This window comes from Oncorhynchus tshawytscha, linkage group LG02 (assembly GCF_018296145.1).
Source record: "Oncorhynchus tshawytscha isolate Ot180627B linkage group LG02, Otsh_v2.0, whole genome shotgun sequence".
Classification (NCBI taxonomy): Eukaryota; Metazoa; Chordata; class Actinopteri; order Salmoniformes; family Salmonidae; genus Oncorhynchus; species Oncorhynchus tshawytscha.
Window position 1 is genome coordinate 66,908,249 of NC_056430.1, and position 21,499 is coordinate 66,929,747.

Below are 21,499 nucleotides of genomic sequence, written 5' to 3' on the forward strand. Positions count from 1 at the left end.
GGCTGCTACTGTTGGCTGAATGACAGAACAGCTATTTCCATGTTATAATGTTATGGGATGCATTTTCTCCATTGTTTATTATGGTAGGCCACTCTGGTAGGCCTACATTATGATCAAATAGCCACAGTACCCTACTTGACCACTGTTAAAACTAACTTAAAGCAGGAACAACCTGTAAACCTGCACCGGAAGTTGCAAAGAATTTTCACAGTATTCAAATTTGCTCTTAGCAGACCTGAGTTTTAACAATCATGCTGGTAGAATCTACAGTTTACCTACACCATGGCAACTCTGTATATAACCATTTATGTTAGGCTTTTAAACATAGGCTGTTAAAGAGTTATATCATTTGTAATCAACCACAGTGCTTAAAGGCTGGCATCCTCAGTAGATTATGAAGAAACAAATGCCTCAAATCAGAATGACCTGAGTGCCAAAGTGACTGCCACCGAACACTTAACAGGAAACAGTCCATCAAAGGACAGTGAAGGTGACAAGCTCCTTATTGATCGTCAAGGAAACAGCCCCTTCCAGAGACTGCCAGTTAACTAATCATCTCCTGTCGCTGTTTAGACCTGGCAACAGGGAGACAGAGGGAGAGCATAAGAGAGAAGGCGAGAGAGAGAGAGAAGGAGAATATTGTTACAAAATAATAGAAAGTCAAATCAGGAGACACTTCACGAAATCATTACAAGGAGCACGAGCAGCATGTAAACTACAAGATAACTACAAGGTTAACTAGAAGATAATCAATCATAAAAAACAAAAAACATGTCCCCTATGAAGCTATGATGCTAAATAGCAAGAGAGCTATTATAAATACAGTAGATGTTGATACAATATGTTTTAGATAGATACAGTGGGGCAAAAAAAGTATTTAGTCAGCCACCAATTGTGCAAGTTCCCCCACTTAAAAAGATGAGAGAGGCCTGTAATTTTCATCATAGGTACACTTCAACTATGACAGACAAAATGAGAAAAAAAATCCAGAAAATCCCATTGTAGGATTTTTAATGAATTTATTTCCAAATTATGGTGGAAAATAAGTATTTGGTCAATATCTCAATACTTTGTTATATACCCTTTGTTGGCAATGACAGAGGTCAAATGTTTTCTGTAAGTCTTCACAAGGTTTTCACACACTGTTGCTGGTATTTTGGCCCATTCCTCCATGCAGATCTCCTCTAGAGCAGTGATGTTTTGGGGCTGTTGCTGGGCAACATGGACTTTCAACTCCCTCCAAAGATTTTCTATGGGGTTGAGATCTGGAGACTGGCTAGGCCACTCCAGGACCTTGAAATGCTTCTTACGAAGCCACTCCTTCGTTGCCCGGGCGGTGTGTTTGGGATCATTGTCATGCTGAAAGACCCAGCCACGTTTCATCTTCAATGCCCTTGCTGATGGTAGACTTTGTTACTTTGGTCCCAGCTCTCTGCAGGTCATTCACTAGGTCCCCCCGTGTGGTTCTGGGATTTTTGCCCGACACCACGGGGTGAGATCTTGCGTGGAGCCCCAGATCGAGGGAGATTATCAGTGGTCTTGTAGGTCTACCATTTCCTAATAATTGCTCCCACAGTTGATTTCTTCAAACCAATTCAGTCTTCCCAGTCTGGTGCAGGTCTACAATTTTGTTTCTAGTGTCCTTTGACAGCTCTTTGGTCTTGGCCATAGTGGAGTTTGGAGTGTGACTGTTTGAGGTTGTGGACAGGTGTCTTTTATACTGATAACAAGTTCAAACAGGTGCCATTATTACAGGTAACGAGTGGAGGACAGAGGAGCCTCTTAAAGAAGAAGTTACAGGTCTGTGAGAGCCAGAAATCTTGTTTGTTTGTAGGTGACCAAATACTTATTTTCCACCATAATTTGCAAATAAATTCATAAAAAATCCTACAATGTGATTTTCTGGATTTTTTTCTAATTTTGTCTGTCATAGTTGAAGTGTACCTATGATGAAAATTACAGGCCTCTCTCATCTTTTTTAAGTGGGAGAACTTGCACAATTGGTGGCTGACTAAATATTTTTTTGCCCCACTGTATATTAATTAGATTTACAATATAAATATATTAATTGTAGATTGAACACGTGGATACAGTACCTCCTGCCTCAACATATTGATCATGCCTGGTATCGGTTGGTGGCCACCTAAAAAAGAAAAATACTAAGTGAGAAGCTAATCTGTGACATATTGTGGAGGAATGTCATCTGACGTTTAAATCTCCAGAGGAGCATTGTCTTCTCCAAAGTTCAGTAGAATTAAGAGTTGGGCAGAAAGAGAAAAGTTAGTCAAGACAGCAAGTCTTTCCTCTCAGTGCAGGTAGGCCCATATTTCACCCAGCATTACATAATAGTATGACCCAAAGAAATAATCTTCCTTCACTACAGCCATGCAGCTTAACTACCTTAATTAGAAAAGGGGTAAGTCAATTCTTAAGATTTCCCCATGAGAACAATGGTAAAGCAGAGCCATCATCATCGCCAACTGGTTTGGTAAACAATTAGTAATCATCCGGCCTCCATTTTCTACTCCACTTGTGAGGGAAGAAACACTACCCTTTGACCTACATTCAATCACCCTAGTAGTCATGTTTAATAGGATAGCTCAGTCAGATACTGTGTGTACAGCATATCAGATATTACACAGGGACAGATACAGGGACGAACTGGGACAAGAAATCTAACAAACAGGCAATAATGTCTAACACACAGGCCCATGTTTGCCCCTGGAGGCCCCAACACCTGCCCTGGACTGATAGGACAGATACTGTATGTACAGCATATCAGACAATGTAAAGAAAGTATCTCCCTCTGAAGCAACAGTGAAGAGGAACTGATAGAGGATGTGGTTAGTGAGGAGATTTGGAAGGGTGAGAACAGACAGACATGTGTCCCGGGTGAGTGGCCACAGTTTCACAGTTTTACTGTCTAAGGCTGAGTGGCTAGTTTCACAAACCAAAATCATGTGAATGCTAGTCTGGTCAAATATCTGTTTGTACTACTCTTGCCAACTCCATAGCTCATTGTCAAGACAAAGATGTTGGGCATGACAATGAGTGACAACGGGTTGGCATGATAGCCCAAACAGACTGGCACTCAGGATATGTGAATGCATTATGGAATGTTGTTTTTGCCTTGGAAAATGTAATCATTTTCACTTGTTGAGTTAAAATTTTGATCAAATATTCAAAATATGATGTTGGTCATTATAAAGTATATGTATTGCTTTTACAGTGACTTCTGTGAACTGTCTAGGAAAGATGGGAAACCATAAACTCAAAGTGACAAATTAAAATGACATATACTGAATATTGAAGGACATACTCATTAATGGGAAGGTGGACTGCCTTCGAGCTCCTGTCAAAATGGACATAAAACCTACTATTACAATTTAGCTTAAAACAAATTAAATCAAAAATATCATAATTTAACCAAAAGCGATGCTGATGAACAATAAATAGCCTACAAGTGAGGTTAATGCTTAATCCATTAACAGATTATAGTTTTATTACAATATTATACACTGAGTATATAAAACATCAAGGACACCTGCTCTTTCCATGAAATAGACTGACCAGGTGAATCCAGGTGAAAGCTATGATCCCTTATTAATTGATTGGCTGAGTTACCAGACAACATTACAGGTTGTGTAATCCCCCATGCAAGGCCAAAATGACTGCCAGAGCATGCAGGCTTGGCAGAGGCAGGGCCACTGTACAGGTTAATCTAGCACCAGCTAGCATGACAAACAGGTACATGATCAGATACATGAGTATGACAATTAATGCACTTACGTTGGGCAGAGCGCCTCTTAAAGAACAGCAGTGCAGCAAGGAGTCCAATGATCAGAGAGCCTATGACTGCAACCGGGGCTAGCCATTTGGTGGTGGAGACAATATCCAAGTGGTCACTTTTAATACCTGGACAGACAAAATGGACAGAAATTAGGAGTTACAAAATAAATAGGCAATTCATATGAAGTCAAGAGAAAAAGTGTCACGACTTCCGCCGAAGTCGGCCCTTCTCCTTGTTCGGGTGGTGTTCGGCGGTCGACGTCACCGGCTTTCTAGTCACTACCGATCCATTTTTCTGTTTCGTTTTGTTTCGTCTGATTACATACACACATGTTTTACATTCCCTCCTTCTGTTCTGTCCGTGATTGTTTATGTCGTTGTGTTCGTGTTAGAGTTTTGTTTTATGTTCCATTTTGGAATTTTGCTTTATTCTTTAAGTAAATTCAGTTGGATTACTCCATACCTGCGCCTGACTCCGCTTTCACTCTGCACCCAATCGCTGACAGAATCACGGACCATTCAAATGGAATCAGCAGGTACAGCCAGCCCTTCTCTCCCAGTAGAGGAGCGAGTTCAGCAGCACGCGACCATGTTAAACCGGCTAGGGCCAGCCATGGATCGCATGTTGTAAACTATGGACAGATGGGAGAGGAGGCTTTCCTGTCAACGCTACTACACCTCCACCCGCGCCTCAACCTACACCGATGTCCACCCCTCTGTCGTCAAGTCCCCGTGGAATTCAGGCTCTTGCTCACAGGAGCCAGGGTATCCTACTCCAGCTGGAGCTCTACCTGGCAGCTCTTCAGCCGGCACCTTCCGGACGTGAGAGAGTGGGCGCTCTCATCTCCTGCCTGACTGGAAAAGCCCTGGAGTGGGCCAACGCCATCTGGGGAAGGGAAGGTCCGACTCTGGATGACTATGAGGACTTCTCCCTCCGCTTCCATCTGGGGAAGAGAAGGACCGACTCTGGATGACTATGAGGTCTTCTCCCTCCGCTTCCATCTGGGGAAGGGAAGGTCCGACTCTGGATGACTATGAGGACTTCTCCCTCCGCTTCCATCTGGGGAAGAGAAGGACCGACTCTGGATGACTATGAGGTCTTCTCCCTCCGCTTCCATCTGGGGAAGGGAAGGACCGACTCTGGATGACTATGAGGACTTCTCCCTCCGCTTCCATCTGGGGAAGGGAAGGACCGACTCTGGATGACTATGAGGACTTCTCCCTCCGCTTCCATCTGGGGAAGGGAAGGACCGACTCTGGATGACTATGAGGTCTTCTCCCTCCGCTTCCATCTGGGGAAGGGAAGGACCGACTCTGGATGACTATGAGGACTTCTCCCTCCGCTTCCATCTGGGGAAGAGAAGGACCGACTCTGGATGACTATGAGGTCTTCTCCCTCCGCTTCCATCTGGGGAAGGGAAGGACCGACTCTGGATGACTATGAGGACTTCTCCCTCCGCTTCCATCTGGGGAAGGGAAGGTCCGACTCTGGATGACTACGAGGACTTCTCCCTCCGCTTCCATCTGGGGAAGGGAAGGTCCGACTCTGGATGACTATGAGGATTTCTCCATCCGCTTCCATCTGGGGAAGGGAAGGTCTGACTCTGGATGACTACGAGGACTTCTCCCTCCGCTTCCATCTGGGGAAGGGAAGGTCCGACTCTGGATGACTATGAGGACTTCTCCCTCCGCTTCCATCTGGGGAAGGGAAGGTCCGACTCTGGATGACTACAGGACTTCTCCCGCCGCTTCCATCTGGGGAAGGGAAGGACCGACTCTGGATGACTATGAGGACTTCTCCCTTTGTTTCATCTAAGAGTTTGTTTCATCTAAGAAAGGAGATGAGGAGCGCTCAAGAGTTCGCACTGGACTTCCGCACTGGACTCTGGCAGCTGGTGCGGGATGGAATGAGCGGGCCCTGATCGACCACTACAGGTGTAGTTTACGTGAGGACGTTCGAATGGAGCTAGCCTGCAGGGACACTACTCTCAACCTGGACCAGCTGGTGGACTTGTCTATCCGGCTGGATAACCTGTTGGCCTCCCGTGGACGTCTGGATTGGGGTCCGCCCGTTCCATTACCCAGCACATTGGATCCCACACCTATGGAGCTACGAGGGGGACCGGAGGGGGGACCATTCCCTGCACCAGCTGTGGCCGCAGAGGGCACACTGCTGGTCGGTGCTGAGGGGGTTCTCCAGGAGGTCGAGGTAGCAGGCGGAGCACTGGTGGGTCATCCCAGGTGAGTAGGCACACAACTCACCCAAAGCCCCCTGTTGCACACATGTGGTTACCTGTAGAATTTCCTGAGTTCTCCCCACATTCCCAGCATAAGGAGCTAGTAGATTCAGGCGCAGCTGGGAACTTTATTGACCGCTCCTTAGCACATAGATTAGGGATCCCTATTGTTCCTGTTGATGTTCCTTTCCCTGTACATGCCTTAGATAGTCGTCCTTTGGGGTCAGGGCTAATTGGCGAGGGGATTGTGCGATAGATCTCTTGGTAGATGCTGCACATCCCAGGAGTCATGTGTATCCTCTGTCACAGGAGGAGACGGTGGCTATGGAGACATATGTCACCGAATCTCTGGGACAGGGATACATTCAACCTTCCATCTCACCTGTCTCCTCAAGTTTATTTTTTGTGAAGGATGGAGGTTTGCGCCTGTGTATTGATTATCGAGGTTTAAATAAGATCACGGTAAAATACAGTTACCAGCTAACGCTCATAGCCAGTATGACAGAGTCATTACACGGGACGCATTTCTTCACAAAATTGGACCTCAGGAGCGCTTACAACCCGGTGCATATCCGGGCGGGAGATGAGTGGAAGACAGCATTTAGCACCACTTCTGGGCATTATGAGTACCTCTTCATGCCGTACAGGTTAATGAATGTTTCATCAGTCTTCCAATCCTTTGTAGATGAGATTTTCAGGGACCTGCACGGGCAGGGTGTAGTGGTGTATGTAGATGACATTCTAATATACTCCGCTACACGCGCCGAGCATGTGTCCCTGGTACGCAGGGTGCTTGGTAGACTGTTGGAACATGACCTGTATGTCAAGGCTGAGAAATGTCTGTTCTTCCAACAGTCCATCTCCTTCCTAGGGTACCGCTTTTCAGCGTCAGGGGTAGAGATGGAGAATGACTGCATTTCAGCCGTGCGTAATTGGCCGACTCCAACCACGGTAAAGGAGGTGCAGCGGTTTTTAGGGTTTGCCAACTACTACCGGAGATTTGGTCAGGTAGCGGGTCCCATTACCTCACTGCTGAAGGGGGACTGGTGCGACTGCAGTGGACAGCAGGGGCGGACAGGGCTTTTGGTCACCTGAAGGCTCTGTTTACCTGGGCTCACGTGTTGGCTCATCCTGATCCCTCCTTAGCGTTCATAGTTGAGGTGGACGCGTCCGAGGCAGGGATAGGGGCTGTGCTGTCTCAGCGTTCGGGTACGCCACTAAAGCTCCGCCCCTGTGCATTATTTTCGAAGAAGCTCAGCCCGGCGGAGCGAAACTATGATGTGGGGGACCTGGAGTTGTTAGCTGTTGTCATGGCTCTGAAAGCGTGGAGAAATTGGCTTGAGGGGGCTAGACACCCTTTTCTCATTTGGACTGACCACTGCAATCTGGAGTACATTCGAGCAGCGAAGAGACTGAACCCTCGCCAGGCAAGGTGGGCCATGTTTTTCACCCGTTTTGTTTTTACCCTTTCCTACAAACCAGGTTCCCAGAACGTGAAGGCAGACGCACTGTCCCGGCTGTATGATACAGAGGAGCGGTCCACGGATCCCACTCCCATAATTCCAGCTTCTCGCCTGGTGGCACCGGTGGTATGGGAGGTGGACGCGGACTTCGAGCGGGCGTCACGTGCAGAGCCCACTCCCCCGAGTGTCCAGCTGGGCGTCTGTACATTTCCGTTTGATGTCCGCGATCGTTTGATCTGTTGGGCTCACACGTCACCCTCCTCTGGTCATCCTGGCATCGGTCGGACAGTGCGCTGCCTTGCTGGGAAGTACTGGTGGCCCACTTTAGCTAAGGACGTGAGGGTTTATGTTTCCTCCTGTTCGGTATGCGCACAGTGCAAGGCACCTAGACACCTGCCCAGAGGGAAATTACAACCCCTTCCCGTTCCACAACGACCGTGGTCACACCTATCGGTGGATTTCGTGATGGATCTTCCCCTGTCGCGGGGTAACACCACGATTCTGGTCGTTGTGGATCAGTTTTCTAAGTCCTGCCGTCTTCTTCCTTTGCCCGGTCTCCCTACGGCTCAAACTGCGGGGGCCCTTTTCACCCATGTATTCCGGCACTACGGGATGCCTGAGGATATAGTTTCTGATCGGGTTCCCCAATTCACGTCTAGAGTATGGAGGTTGTTTATGGAACGCCTGGGGGTCTCGGTCAGCCTTACCTCAGGTTTTCACCCCGAGAGTAACGGGCAGGTGGAAAGAGTCAACCAGGATGTGGGTAGTTTTCTGCGGTCCTATTGCCGGGACCGGCCGAGGGAGTGGGCGGTTTACATCCCCTGGGCGGAGATGGCCCAAAACTCCCTCCGCCAACCTATCACCATTTCAATGTGTGCTGGGTTATCAGCCGGTCCTGGCACCATGGCATCAGAGCAAGATTGAGGCTCCTGCGGTGGATTAATGGTTTCGGCACTCAGAGGAGACATGGAACGCTGCCCATGTGCGGCTACAACGGACCGTCAGGAGGCAAAAGGCGAGTGCTGACCGCTACCGCAGTGAGGCCCCGGTGTATGCACTGGGGGATCTGGTCTGGCTCTCTACCTGAAACCTGCCCCTTCACCTGCCCTGCCGGAAGCTGGGTCCGCGGTTTGTGGGGCCATTTAAAGTCCCGAGGAGACTGAACGAGGTTTGTTATAGGTTACAACTCCCCCTGATTATCACATTAACCCCTCGTTCCATGTGTCTCTCCTCAGGCCGGTGGAGGCTGGTCCGCTCCAGCAGTCTGAGGTGCGGGAGGCTCCTACGCCCCCTCTGGACATCGAGGGGTTCCCGGCATATACCGTACGAGCCATCATGGACTCAAGGCGTCGGGCGAGGGGCCTCAGTACCTGGTGGAGTGGGAGGGGTACGGCCCGGAGGAGAGATGCTGGGTACCGGTGGATGACATCCTAGATCCCTCATTACTACAGGAGCTTCACCGTCTCCACCCGGATCGCCCTGCGTCCCGTCCTCCTGGTCGTCCCCGAGGCCGGTGTCGGCGCGCTGCTGGAGCCGCGCGTCAGGGGGGGGCGGGGGTACTTGTTCGTGTGGTGTTCAGCGGTGGTATTCGGGCGGTGTTCATACATTTCTGTTCTGTCCGTGATTGTTTGTTGTTTGTGGTTGTGTTCGTGTTAGTTTTGTTGTATGCTCCATTTTGGAATTTTGCTTTATTCTTTGAGTAAATTCAGTTGGATTACTCCATACCTGTGTCCTGCGCCTGACTCCGCTTTCACTTTGCACCCAATCGCTGACAAAAAGGTTAGTTGTGCTTGGGTCAATGTCAGTATCAGGGCATTTCACACACACAGACTTGAGCTCTGTTCAAATCTGCATGCATCTTAATAACCTTTTACTGCAGTGGGCTAAATCAAGGTCACACAGAGAGATTATTAGTCTTAAACAAATCTTGAAGACTGAAATATAACAAAACCCTTTTGACATAGAGACACCGGATTTGTTAAAAAAAGAAAGAAAGAAAGGAAAATAACATTCCACCCATGAGGCCAGAGAGGGCCCTTTTGGTCATTGACTGCAAGAATGGGCTACTTTACTTCCCATTGCTAAGAACAATTTGTTTTGGCATTAGATGCAAGAACAACAGCTGGAGGACCGTAAAAGGAGTTACTCTTGGTTCGTTCAGCCATTCCTATGGTGAAAAAGAATGGGGAAAGAATATGGTTTTGAGATAACCTCTGACCTTATTTTGGGCATTTAACAAAGGTTTTGGAGATTTTATACATTTTGTTCTATGAGATACTATCAGTCAGTTAACATGACCTTTATGATTTATGAAGCCTTTATGTGCTTTATTAAATTACATAAAGGCTTCAAAATTCACAAAAAGTTATGCTAACTGATGAAGATTCTCTCGTAGAACAAAACATATAAGATCTCCTAAGCCTATGCTTATCACAGACCTTATTTTTGGCGTTTATCCAAAAACTCCACAAAAACTCCATTCATTTCCCCATAGGTTTCGTCCAACAACCCATTGGGGGAGTTAGTGCCTACAAAAAGATGCCAATACTATTGCTATCTATTGTTTCTTACCCAAATCAAGACAAGCATTTTTATTTTTTCCATTTTCAAGGAAGATGTTCAGTCAGATTTGGGAGCATGTTACGGCCTGATGTACTCCACTCCTCAGTGACATGTTGTTCTCTCATTATAAGGCTGACTTTTATTGCGTTCAGAAATGTGATAAAGATGTCGTTAAAAGGCCTATGTTGATAAAGTAGACTAGATTAAGGCTGAATTGTTTGACAATTATCAGGGTCAGGATGAGGGAATTACGAGAGACTGGCAGGTTTTGGACTTGACCCTGCTTTTACAAAGGGCGACATCACCAACATATTCATACCCATAGGTAGCAGGCCCGGCAGCACGTACCTAAGTCTCGCGACGCAAACTGGATCCCAAATGATGCCACCCCCTCCTCGGCACCATTGACATTGAGCACTTTGCACGTGTAGTTTGTGTAACTGGATGTGGCCTTCAGCACTGTGAATTTACTGGAGAGGCTGAACAGTCCATTGTCCATCTCTTTGGCCACCAGTTCAGCACTGCGCGTCCAATTGCTGCCGAACTCGTCAAACCACCAGATCAACCCTGTCTGGTGCCCGCCTGTAGAGTTGCAGAAAATGGTCACATCTGTGTTCTCTTTGATGTTGGTCTCAGGGAGGGAGCTCATGGTTGGAGTCTTGTACTTAGCTGGAAGAGAGAGAGAGAGAGGAAGGGAAAAATATATTATACATGCGGTTGATATACGCTAGTAGTTAGTTAAACAACGTCAGTGGGTAAACATTGTCTAGACGGACTTTGCACCTTTTCAACGTCAATCCAATGGTTATAACTTGGAATGAGATTACCGTAGGAGTGATTTTAATAAACTGGAATTACCTTTCTTCTATCTCTATGACGTTCTAATTTGGTCTGTGTACACTGTGATTGCATACCATGGGCAGAAAGAAAATGTGGAGGCTAGTTGTGGAAATTTCCACTGGTGCCATTTGAGCACTGTCATTCTGAAACAAAAAGTTAAAAGCTCCTGCTGTGCTGTCCAATCACACACTTACAAATAGATCTGAACTCTTCTAGTACATTCTTGCCTGTGTGTGTGTGTGTGTGTGTGTGTGTGTGTGTGTGTGTGTGTGTGTGTGTGTGTGTGTGTGTGTGTGTGTGTGACAACATTGAAAGTTGAATAGAACTTCCTTCCAAAGCATTTTCAGCGTATGGGCATCATAACCTATGAGCCGAGACACATTTAAAAAACATGTTGTATATTCTTCTATTGCCCTCCAAGCTTGGCTGAATATCTCACATATTTAGTTTGCTCCTTTCATGAACCTGTGTTGAAAAATGTCTATATTTTCCTAAAATCACACTTGGTTGAACTGTTGACAGTCTACGACTCACCTGTGACACTGAGGCTGATTGTAGCTGTGGCAATCCCAACATCTGTGGTCACCATGCATTCATACTCCCCCTTGTCGGCCATCTTGGTATTTGTCAACAACAAGGACACATTCATATTCGTCTTGTTCCAGGATGGCTCAGCAAATTTAAACCCAGGGGTTAGCTCCCTTTTCTCTTTATGGTATTCCAACAAATTAGCATCAGCTTTAGCAGCAGCTCCCATTCTCTTCCAGGTCACCGTTATGATGGTCACATCCACCACATCCACCACAGTTTTGACAATGCACCCTAGAATTAACTGCTGACCATAAACCCCATGGTATTCTGTTTTACACTCCAGTTTGACAAATGCTGTTAGTAAAATACCAGAGAAAAAAATTGACATTAATACAAGAAAGAATTAATGTTATAGTAGTCAGTTTTATCATGTGGCCAATCTTATTGAACTTTTGGTAAAAAAAACAAAAACAATATACAGTTCTCCCAAACCACAGAGAAAGGTAACCAGCTGAAAGCTATTTTTGTATATAAACATTATTATGGCATTCATGGCACTACTTACACTCAGAGGAATTTCCAGTGCTGATATAGGCTAAATGGATCGCAAAAAACAGCAAGGAGGTAGCTGAAGTCATCTTTGGATTCCTGAGTAGGAAGAGAGAAATGTACAATGACAAAACTTGTCACAACAGTATGGGGTAAGTCTATAGACCGCATGAGGTAGCTTTATACACTGTCTGTCACACAAAATGACTCCGGACTGCAAAAAAAGCAAAAGGAAGCAGCTCCCTCGCTGAGGCTAGTCAGAGTCTTCACAAGGACCCCGTCTACCACCGCTGAGGCTAGTCAGAGTCTTCACAAGGACCCCGTCTACCACCGCTGAGGCTAGTCAGAGTCTTCACAAGGACCCCGTCTACCACCGCTGAGGCTAGTCAGAGTCTTCACAAGGACCCAGTCTACCACCGCTGAGGCTAGTCAGAGTCTTCACAAGGACCCCGTCTACCACCGCTGAGGCTAGTCAGAGTCTTCACAAGGACCCCGTCTACCACCGCTGAGGCTAGTCAGAGTCTTCACAAGGACCCCGTCTACCACCGCTGAGGCTAGTCAGAGTCTTCACAAGGACCCAGTCTACCACCGCTGAGGCTAGTCAGAGTCTTCACAAGGACCCAGTCTACCACCGCTGAGGCTAGTCAGAGTCTTCACAAGGACCCCGTCTACCACCGCTGAGGCTAGTCAGAGTCTTCACAAGGACCCAGTCTACCACCGCTGAGGCTAGTCAGAGTCTTCACAAGGACCCAGTCTACCACCGCTGAGGCTAGTCAGAGTCTTCACAAGGACCCAGTCTACCACCGCTGAGGCTAGTCAGAGTCTTCACAAGGATCCAGTCTACCACCGCTGAGGCTAGTCAGAGTCTTCACAAGGACCCAGTCTACCACCGCTGAGGCTAGTCAGAGTCTTCACAAGGACCCAGTCTACCACCGCTGAGGCTAGTCAGAGTCTTCACAAGGACCCAGTCTAGTCTAGTCAGAGTCTTCACAAGGACCCAGTCTACCACCGCTGAGGCTAGTCAGAGTCTTCACAAGGACCCAGTCTACCACCGCTGAGGCTAGTCAGAGTCTTCACAAGGACCCAGTCTACCACCGCTGAGGCTAGTCAGAGTCTGAGGGCTAGTCAGAGTCTTCACAAGGACCCAGTCTACCACCGCTGAGGCTAGTCAGAGTCTTCACAAGGACCCAGTCTACCACCGCTGAGGCTAGTCAGAGTCTTCACAAGGACCCAGTCTATCACCGCTGAGGCTAGTCAGAGAGGCTAGTNTCTTCACAAGGACCCAGTCTACCACCGCTGAGGCTAGTCAGAGTCTTCACAAGGACCCAGTCTACCACCGCTGAGGCTAGTCAGAGTCTTCACAAGGACCCAGTCTACCACCACCAGGGCAGAGCATCTACCAGGCAGTCAGTCATCAGAATGTAAGTTTAAATTCAGCTTGTAATAGATAATTTTGTCAGATTAAGCCTGACTTTAAAATGTTGGTTGTTGATTCATATGTGTTCTTGTTTTGATGGCTGTGGCATTTTTATTGTGATTACACACTAATGGTTCTTGTGTTCTTTTAATGTAATGGATGTATCAAGGGATGACACAGAGACCTCTGGCTCTGAGCAGGACAGTGAGCCAGAGCTGCCAGGAGGTGTCATCGAGCCTCTCCCTATTGCATCAAACACCAGATATGTTGTTCCAAAAAAGGATCCAACGGTAGGCCAGGCCTATACTTTAAACTACGCATTTTAGCTAGCAGCTGTTAGTATCTCATCTTGTGGCTCCCTTAATTATACATTTCCATAGAGACATGAGACATTATTTCATGTGTATTTCAGACATTTCAAGATCCAGAGAAGAGGGTCCTGTACAGTGTTTGAAAACATTTCCCAGAACTCAGCATAGTACTAGGAAAAGGGCTTTCAACAGCTCCTGGTTTTAGGACAATTCATGGATTGAATATTCTGTAAATCAAGATTTTATTTATTGTTTCGCCTGTAGGCAGTTTTTCTTTGCCCAATGCACCTGAATCTGGCTTCACATCACAGTCAGGTCTTTGCAACTAGAAAAAGGCCCTGTTTAAAGATCCTGGGTTTAAGCTCCATTCGAAGGCAGAGCATCATATCAATGCTATGTATGCTTGAAATCAGCATAAAAGGGCTATTGACAGCAACTCATCAATGTTAGATGTCATAAATGAGGGTCGGAAAAAGAAAGTGGAGGAAAACTGTACTTACATTAAAACAACTGCAGATGTGCTCCTATTAACTGCCACTCAAAACATAGCGCAGAGAGGTCATCGAGAGTCTGATGACTCTCACAACAAGGGTCATGTTTTGACAATCTTAGAAGAAATAGCAAAGCATGACCCTCTCATAGAGAAAAGGATGAATGCATGTGGCAATGCTAAGTACACAAGCCACCAAATCCAGAAGGAAGTTCCTGAGGGCTGAGCTGAGATGGTACAATAAGAGAAGTAAAAGAAAGTGACGTTTTTAGTGTAACTGCAGATGAAACCAAAGATTTGAATAAAAAAAATAAAAAAATGTCTTTAGTTGTGAGGTACTATTACAACGGGGCCATCCACAAAAGCTTTTTACACTTTCAGTCAGCTGAAAGCTTAGATGCAGCAGGTCTCACAGAAATGATCATTGATTGCCTTGAAAAACATGGTCTGGACTACAGAAATGATCTTGTGGGGCAAGGCTACGACGGTGCATCCGTCACGAGCGGAAAGCATTCTGGTGTGTCTGCACGGATTAAGAACAGTGCAAGATTTGCATTTTGTGTGCATTGTTATGCACATTGTTTACATTTGGTTCTTGTAAATGCTGTAAAATCAGTGCCTGAGGCAGTTAGTTTTTGCTCTCCTGCAGAAGCTTTAGAACTTTGTATTTGGCTCGTACGTTCATCTCAAGTGGCTTGCAGTTCAGAAAGAGCTTTATCCACAGCAGCAGCCCAAGGAACTACAGATAATTACAGATGTAAGGTGGGCATGCAGATACATGGCGTGCCGTAATCTGAGGGACAGGCTTCCAGCAGTTCTGAGAGTGCTACAGGATATCACACTTGAAAATAGTGGTGATAGATCAGTGGAGGCAAGGGGCCTTCTTTCTCAGATTGATTTACATGTCATGGGGCTTTTGGTTTCCTTTTGTAAAGTGCTTGGTGATGCCAAATGTATTTCTGACATGCTCCAATCAAGCTCTCTTGACCCAGCAAGGGCTGTGGATCTAGTAGGTGCCCTTACAGACACATTACAGGACTACAGAAGTGAGGGTTACTTTGGAGAACTATGGAAAGAGGTTGAAGAGATGGCAGAGCACTGCAAAATAAGTGTACAAACAGTGTGTAAAAGACAGCCTAAAACAAGCTTACGATTTCACGACTCCTTGATGATGAGCACCGTATGACAGAACAACAGTGACCAAAGTGATGGTGAGAGCTTCCAAAGAGCTATCTTTTATCAGGTGCTCGACAGTCTCACAAATGAACTGCAGAGGCGTTTTTCAAAGAAGAATTGCAAGATAATGCAACGGGTCCAGTCTCTCAACCCAAAGAGTACAACATTCTTGAATGAGGAGCCTCTGTTTGCCTTTGAGTCAGATTTAGAGGACCTCAAACATGAAACCAAGCGGCTTCTTGATAGGAGAGAGAAAAGTGGAAGAGACAGACCGTCTACTCTCCTTGACTTTGTTGTTAAATCTACCTAGGATAATTTGGCACTTAGGTGGTCCCTCTGGTCATGATTAAATCCTGCACTGTGTACTAGCTAGTACACTGACATTCTAAAATTATAAATCCAAAGGGTATCATGTCACAGAGATTTCATTTGGTCCTGATTAGGCCAATTCCAAAACGTGTCTTTGATATTAGTTAACATAATATATATTAGCATAAATATGATACTGCACGTTTGTAATATTGATGGAAACCAAAATTATTTTCATTTTTCAAGTCCATTTCTGCTTGATACCTGGTATGTCAAATTGCAGTGTGTTTTTTTTTTTCTTTCCTTTTTTGTAAATAAACTATGCAATTTATTTGACACAAATGCTATCTTATCTCCTTGGTGCTTTATTTTCTGAAAATATTTTGGATGTTTAACCTCTGCGCACGGAACCCGGTATCGGGATGAAATTCGACAAAATACGGTAATCGCTACATAAATAGTCATATTAAACATTCATGAAAATACAAGTGTCTCACATGTTTAGAAAGCCTAGAAACTTGCTAATCCAACTGCGTTGTCAGATTTAAAAAAGGATTTACTGCGAAAGAATACGATGCGATTATCTGAGGATAGAGACCCATAAAAAACAACTATTTCAACCAGCACAGGCGTAACAAAATCACAAACTGCAATAAAATAAATTGTTTAACTTTGACGATCTTCCTCTGTTTGCAATGCCAATGCTCATTGTTACACAATGAATGTTTTTTTGTTTGATAAAATCCATTTTTATAGCCTAACACAAAACATTTTGTGAACCGCTTGTGTCGTGAATTCCGTCTCATTCAATTTTCGACGACACATTTGAGGTAAATACACACACAGAACGTGACTTTTCCAGTCATGTTTGGTTTCATTGCAATCAACTGGTTTGTTTGTAACACAACCAAACCTGATGGGTCATTTCGCGGGACGTATTGACTGAAAGAAACCGATTTGAAGACAACAAGTAATGACATCATTGTGCAACAATGATTTGCCCGCTGTTTCGTTGATTGACTGTCTTTTAACCCAATGACCACTGATCGTCTTGAAATCTAGCTGGGTAGATAGCCAATGAGCTGAGCTAAACGGCAATAGGCCATGTTTATGTGTTGGAAGACCAACCCATGTAGTAAACTCCGGCGTAAAGTGGTTAATTCGCCATTGACGATTCAATCCGGAAGGAGCAACGCATGTTGTGCACAGCATTGTTTTGGTAAAGAGCATATTCCGCTGTTTATATATCAATCAGTATGGCGACTAAGTCAGGAAAAGCAAAATCTAAGTCTAGATATACAGATGTACACACAATTTTAGAAGAAATTGATCGAGTACGATTAATTTAGCGATTCCCAAATGGAGGAATATTTTTTGAATGGAGAAGACATTGTTTTGGACTGGTAAGTTCTTCTCATGCTTTCTTTCAAATGGTACCAAGAATATGCATATCCTTGGTTCTGTGCCTGAGCTCCAGGAAGTTAGATTTGGGTATGTCTTCAGGCGGGAAATTGAAAAAAGTAGGGGGTAGCTCTAAGAGGTTTTAACACTTATAAGCCCAGATTCTATATTAATGAAAACAGAGTGGCCCAAGTCTCTCCAGTATGTGAGTACAGTGTGTGGTGTGGTAGAGAGAGAGAGAGAGAGAGAGAGAGAGAGAGAGAGAGAGAGAGAAAAGAAAGAAATTGAGCTGCAGTTCTGAGGTAGAGACACTGACTATTCATTGTATGTTAAAGAATTCTAGTGAAGTGACCCTTTTGGACCACACTATCTGCCATATTGAAGAACTCTGGGTGAAGTGAATTATCACTTCTACCTCTAACTAGAAATCATAGGATTCATTCATGCTCCTTAGACGCCAGGTTAGGGTTACACACACATTTTCTGTCATGGTCTATGGACCTCCTGAAGCCGCCTTGGCCACACCATGTAGAACTGTTTGTAAGGAAATGAAAAGTCATGGAAATTTGTTTCATAATTGTTGTTAACGTAATTCATGAAAGCACACATTTAAATATGATCAATCAATTAAAAAACAACATATCAGCCATTATCGGATTGACCCTTCAGTGCATGTCTGTGGTGCTGTGTGTGTGCCAATGTGAGTGGTCCATTGCCCGAGGAGAGAGCGAGACATTTCAGCAGCAGGTATAACATAATGACAGATGAACTAGATCACCAATTTAAAACATAACTTGTAGCAGTTATCTCGCTAGTTAACTATAACTATCTAAGCATTAATTCCGTTGTTGCCTTTCCACCCGCACTAAAGAGCCTAAATAGATCTGCACTGTTGGAAAATGGGAATTCTCCTCTCTTAAACAGTAGCCATGTAATTGCGACAACGTAAAACAATATTTGAAGAATAGCCTAATTGACGAATAACTTGCTGTGCATAGATCTCCCCCGAAACACGAATATTTATGCCGTATATATAAACATGTCTAGTTAGATACCTTTAAAGTAGCCTACCTTATCCATTTGATCCCTGATTTATTGAATGAGGGAATTATTTTATAAAGACAAAAGTATTTGGTTGTAATGTTGAAAAAGCCAGGAGCTCTCCAGATGGAGGGTTAACCACATGTTGACATGTGATCGACAGTGCAGTTCTATGTGGGGGGCTAAGTGCCTTGATCAAGGGCACAACGGCAGGAGGTGGTAGGTCTACATGGGATCAGACACAGCAGCTTTCCAGTGTCAATATGTCTTGTTTTTTCATGTAGGCTATAATAATAGTCTTGGAAATGTGGTTAAAAGTCATGGAGAAATCATGGGAAATGTGTATAAACAGTGAACAGTGAATGATCAGAGGTCTCTATCGCATAATGTAATTTGTCAATTTCAGTGAACATAGTCTAATGGACCGACTTGTAAAAAGACAGCTCCTGCACTTCTTCCATCCCAAGTCAACCATTGGTCTTAACTCAGTTCCGTGTGAATAAGAGCCTCACATAGGCAACTGTCCCCTATTAAGCTATCTATTTGTCACCTACCACCTGGATTGTCAACATGCCTGTTTCAACTATTTCTTCGGCAGACAAATGCAATAAAATGTGAACATTATACAAATAGACAAAAGAGCATAACACTCACTGAAGGAAACACATTATATTATTAAGGAAACAATGTGTGGGAGAATTAATTAAAGTTGCCACTAAAGCTGTTGGAGTTATTGTCCCCCACAATATCCTCATTGCTTCTAGAGCCAATGCAGCTGAAGAATAGGGATAAACAGCTGCAATGGGAGAATAAGGGATTTTCTTTTCTCCCTAGTGAGGGCTATTGGAGGGACCTTTCACCAAAAAATGCATAAAATAGGCCTACAGATGCTAAAATGTATGCAATAATCGAGAAACAAATGTGCAGTACCCTCCTCTTCAATTTTTTCTTTAGCAGTCTTTGTACTCCACCTGGTCTTTGATAGTATATATATATTTTAAAATATATATAGAGAGTGTACTGCCTTGCACCTTTGCGTTCCCAGATGGTTGTGATGCAATTATCAATTCCTTTTTTAATAAATGAGACATTGTATGGATGTAATGTTAATAGAAAACATGTTTTATTTGGAGTAAATCAACCAGTTAATGAATACATTTAGCAGTATAATCCCAGTAGAGCTCGGATAAAGGGGAAGTAAATGAGAAGGAGGTTCTATAACTATAATTCAGTTTATGGACTCGGCATTTCACCTGGTTGTGGTTTGGGGACAAAAACGAACAAGCAATTCCATATAGTATACTTGACATGTGGAGAAAGCGCCAAAATGCATGATAACACAAAAGGACTCCGAACTTTCTCTTTTACTATGCAAATAGATAAGAGGTGGTGTAGCCTGTTCGACTAGGGAAAGTCCACCATGTATTTTGAGGGTAGCCCTAAGCAAAGAAACATTACTAGTAACGGACCTCACAAATCTACTCCTCGTGAAACATAGCCTAACGTTACCCATAATGGTTTTGAGTAGCCACTGTCAGTTGCATATAACTCACAACAACCCGCATGCAGGCAACCTAGTTTTTCTCAGGGTCAACTTTTAAAAAGTTGCACATACAAATAATTGTGTCTCGAAGACACTAACATTTATTTTTCAAATGTATAAAACAAGAACAATGAGCAACAATTGAGAATATTTATTCAGAAAAACATAACATAGTCTACAGACACGGAAAACGTAAAAATCTTACCTCGCAAACAGTACAGGCTGTTGACGTTTAGAAGGTGTCGAAAGATCTGATAACGATCGCAAAATCGACCGGCAACAGGCTGTTTGGCTACTTTCGGTTTCGCTATTACTAGGGTGACGTCTCAATTATTGTACGTAACTTCAGAAAGTATTGACACCCCTTTCATTTCTTCGCATTTTGTTGTGTTACAGCCACAAATCACCATAATGTCAAAGTGGAATTATATTTTTTCGAAATGTTGACAAATTAATAACAAATGAAAAGCTGAAATGTCTTGAGTCAATAAGTGTTCAACCCCTTTGTTAAGGCAAGCTTAAATACATCCAGGAGTAGAAATGTGCTTAACAAGTCACATAATAAGTTGCATGGACTCACTCTGTGTGCACTGATACTGTTTAACTGAGGATGGATTAACAACATTGTAGTTCATCTCCACAATATTAACCTAATTGGCTGAGTGAAAAGAAGGAAGCCTGTACAGAATACAAAATATTCCAAAACATGAATCCTGTTTGTAACAAGGCACCAAAGTAATACTGCGAAAAATGTGGCAAAGCAATTCACTTTTTGTCTTGAATACAAAGTGTTATCTTTGGGCAAATCCAATACAACACATTACTTAGTACCACTCTCCATATTTTCAAGCATAGGGATGGCTTTATCATGTTATGGGTATGTTTGTAGTCGTTAAGGGCCAGAGAGTTTTTCAGGATAAAAAAATTAATGGATTGGCGCTAAGCACAGGCAAAATCCTAGCGGAAAACCTGGTTCACTCTGCTTTCAGAATGGCAATAATCTAAAACACAAGGCAAAATCTACACTGGAGTTGCTTACCAAAAAGACAATGAATGGACCTGAGTGGCCGAGTTGTAGTTTTGACTTAAATCTACTTGAAAATCTATGGCAAGACCTGATTTTTTTGGTCTAGCAAAGATCAACAACCAACAAAAAAAATGTCAAATAATATTGGGCAAAGTTGTGAGATAAAGCACAATACAGGTGTGGTAAGCTATTGGAGACCCAGAAAGACTCACAGCTGTAACCTCTGCCAAATGTGTTTCTACAAAGTATTGACTCAGGGGTGTGAATACTTATGTAAATGAGATATTTATGTATTTCATTTTCAATAAATTAGCAAAAATGTATAAAAACATGTATTTACTTTGTCATTGTGGGGTATTTTGTGTAGATGGGTGAGGGAAAAGAAGCACTTTAATCCATTTTGAAATCAGGCTGTAACACAACCAAATGTGGAACAAGTAAAGGGGTATGCATACTTCCTGAAGGCACTGTATATTAACTTTTCTATTCATTGAACAAATATCTAGGTAGAAACTTTCCCAGTCATTGGTTGAAACGAACTAATTGTAGTCTCTGCTACAATAAAGACCTTAGCCCCCTTCAAAAGGTTATCCACTGTGTGGCGAAATCCTGCACGGAGCCTTCACCGTGCGCTGCCATCGTGCGCATCGGCGGTAAGGAAGGAGGAAAAAAAGACAGCTCTTTCAGACAGCTCTCTTTCAGCTCTTTGGGGAGGAGCTCTTGGTTGGCGCGACAGTTTGATTGTGTGTGCTATGCTGCAGATGTCCTTGTTTATTTTCAGCTTGTGTGGTTGATAAAGTATTTAACTCAATC

The 21,499-nt window shown here is 44.2% G+C and overlaps 1 protein-coding gene across 2 annotated transcripts; it reads right to left on the minus strand.

Moving 5' to 3' along the window:
* Positions 1-35: 35 nt before the first annotated feature.
* LOC112222318 lies at positions 36-19,983 on the minus strand. Of its 2 annotated transcripts, XM_042303379.1 has the most exons (8): positions 19,865-19,983; positions 11,988-12,070; positions 11,426-11,776; positions 10,400-10,720; positions 3,790-3,915; positions 3,320-3,352; positions 2,097-2,143; positions 36-575 (listed from the first exon to the last, which is right to left on the minus strand). In XM_042303379.1, the coding sequence occupies exons 2-8, from the start codon at positions 12,058-12,060 to the stop codon at positions 570-572; spliced, it is 957 nt and encodes a 318-aa protein (XP_042159313.1). In that variant the 5' UTR covers positions 12,061-12,070; positions 19,865-19,983; the 3' UTR covers positions 36-569. The 2 variants fall into 2 exon arrangements, with proteins under 2 accessions (XP_042159313.1, XP_042159320.1); XM_042303386.1 differs by lacking the exon at positions 3,320-3,352.
* Between the last annotated feature and the right edge of the window lie 1,516 nt (positions 19,984-21,499).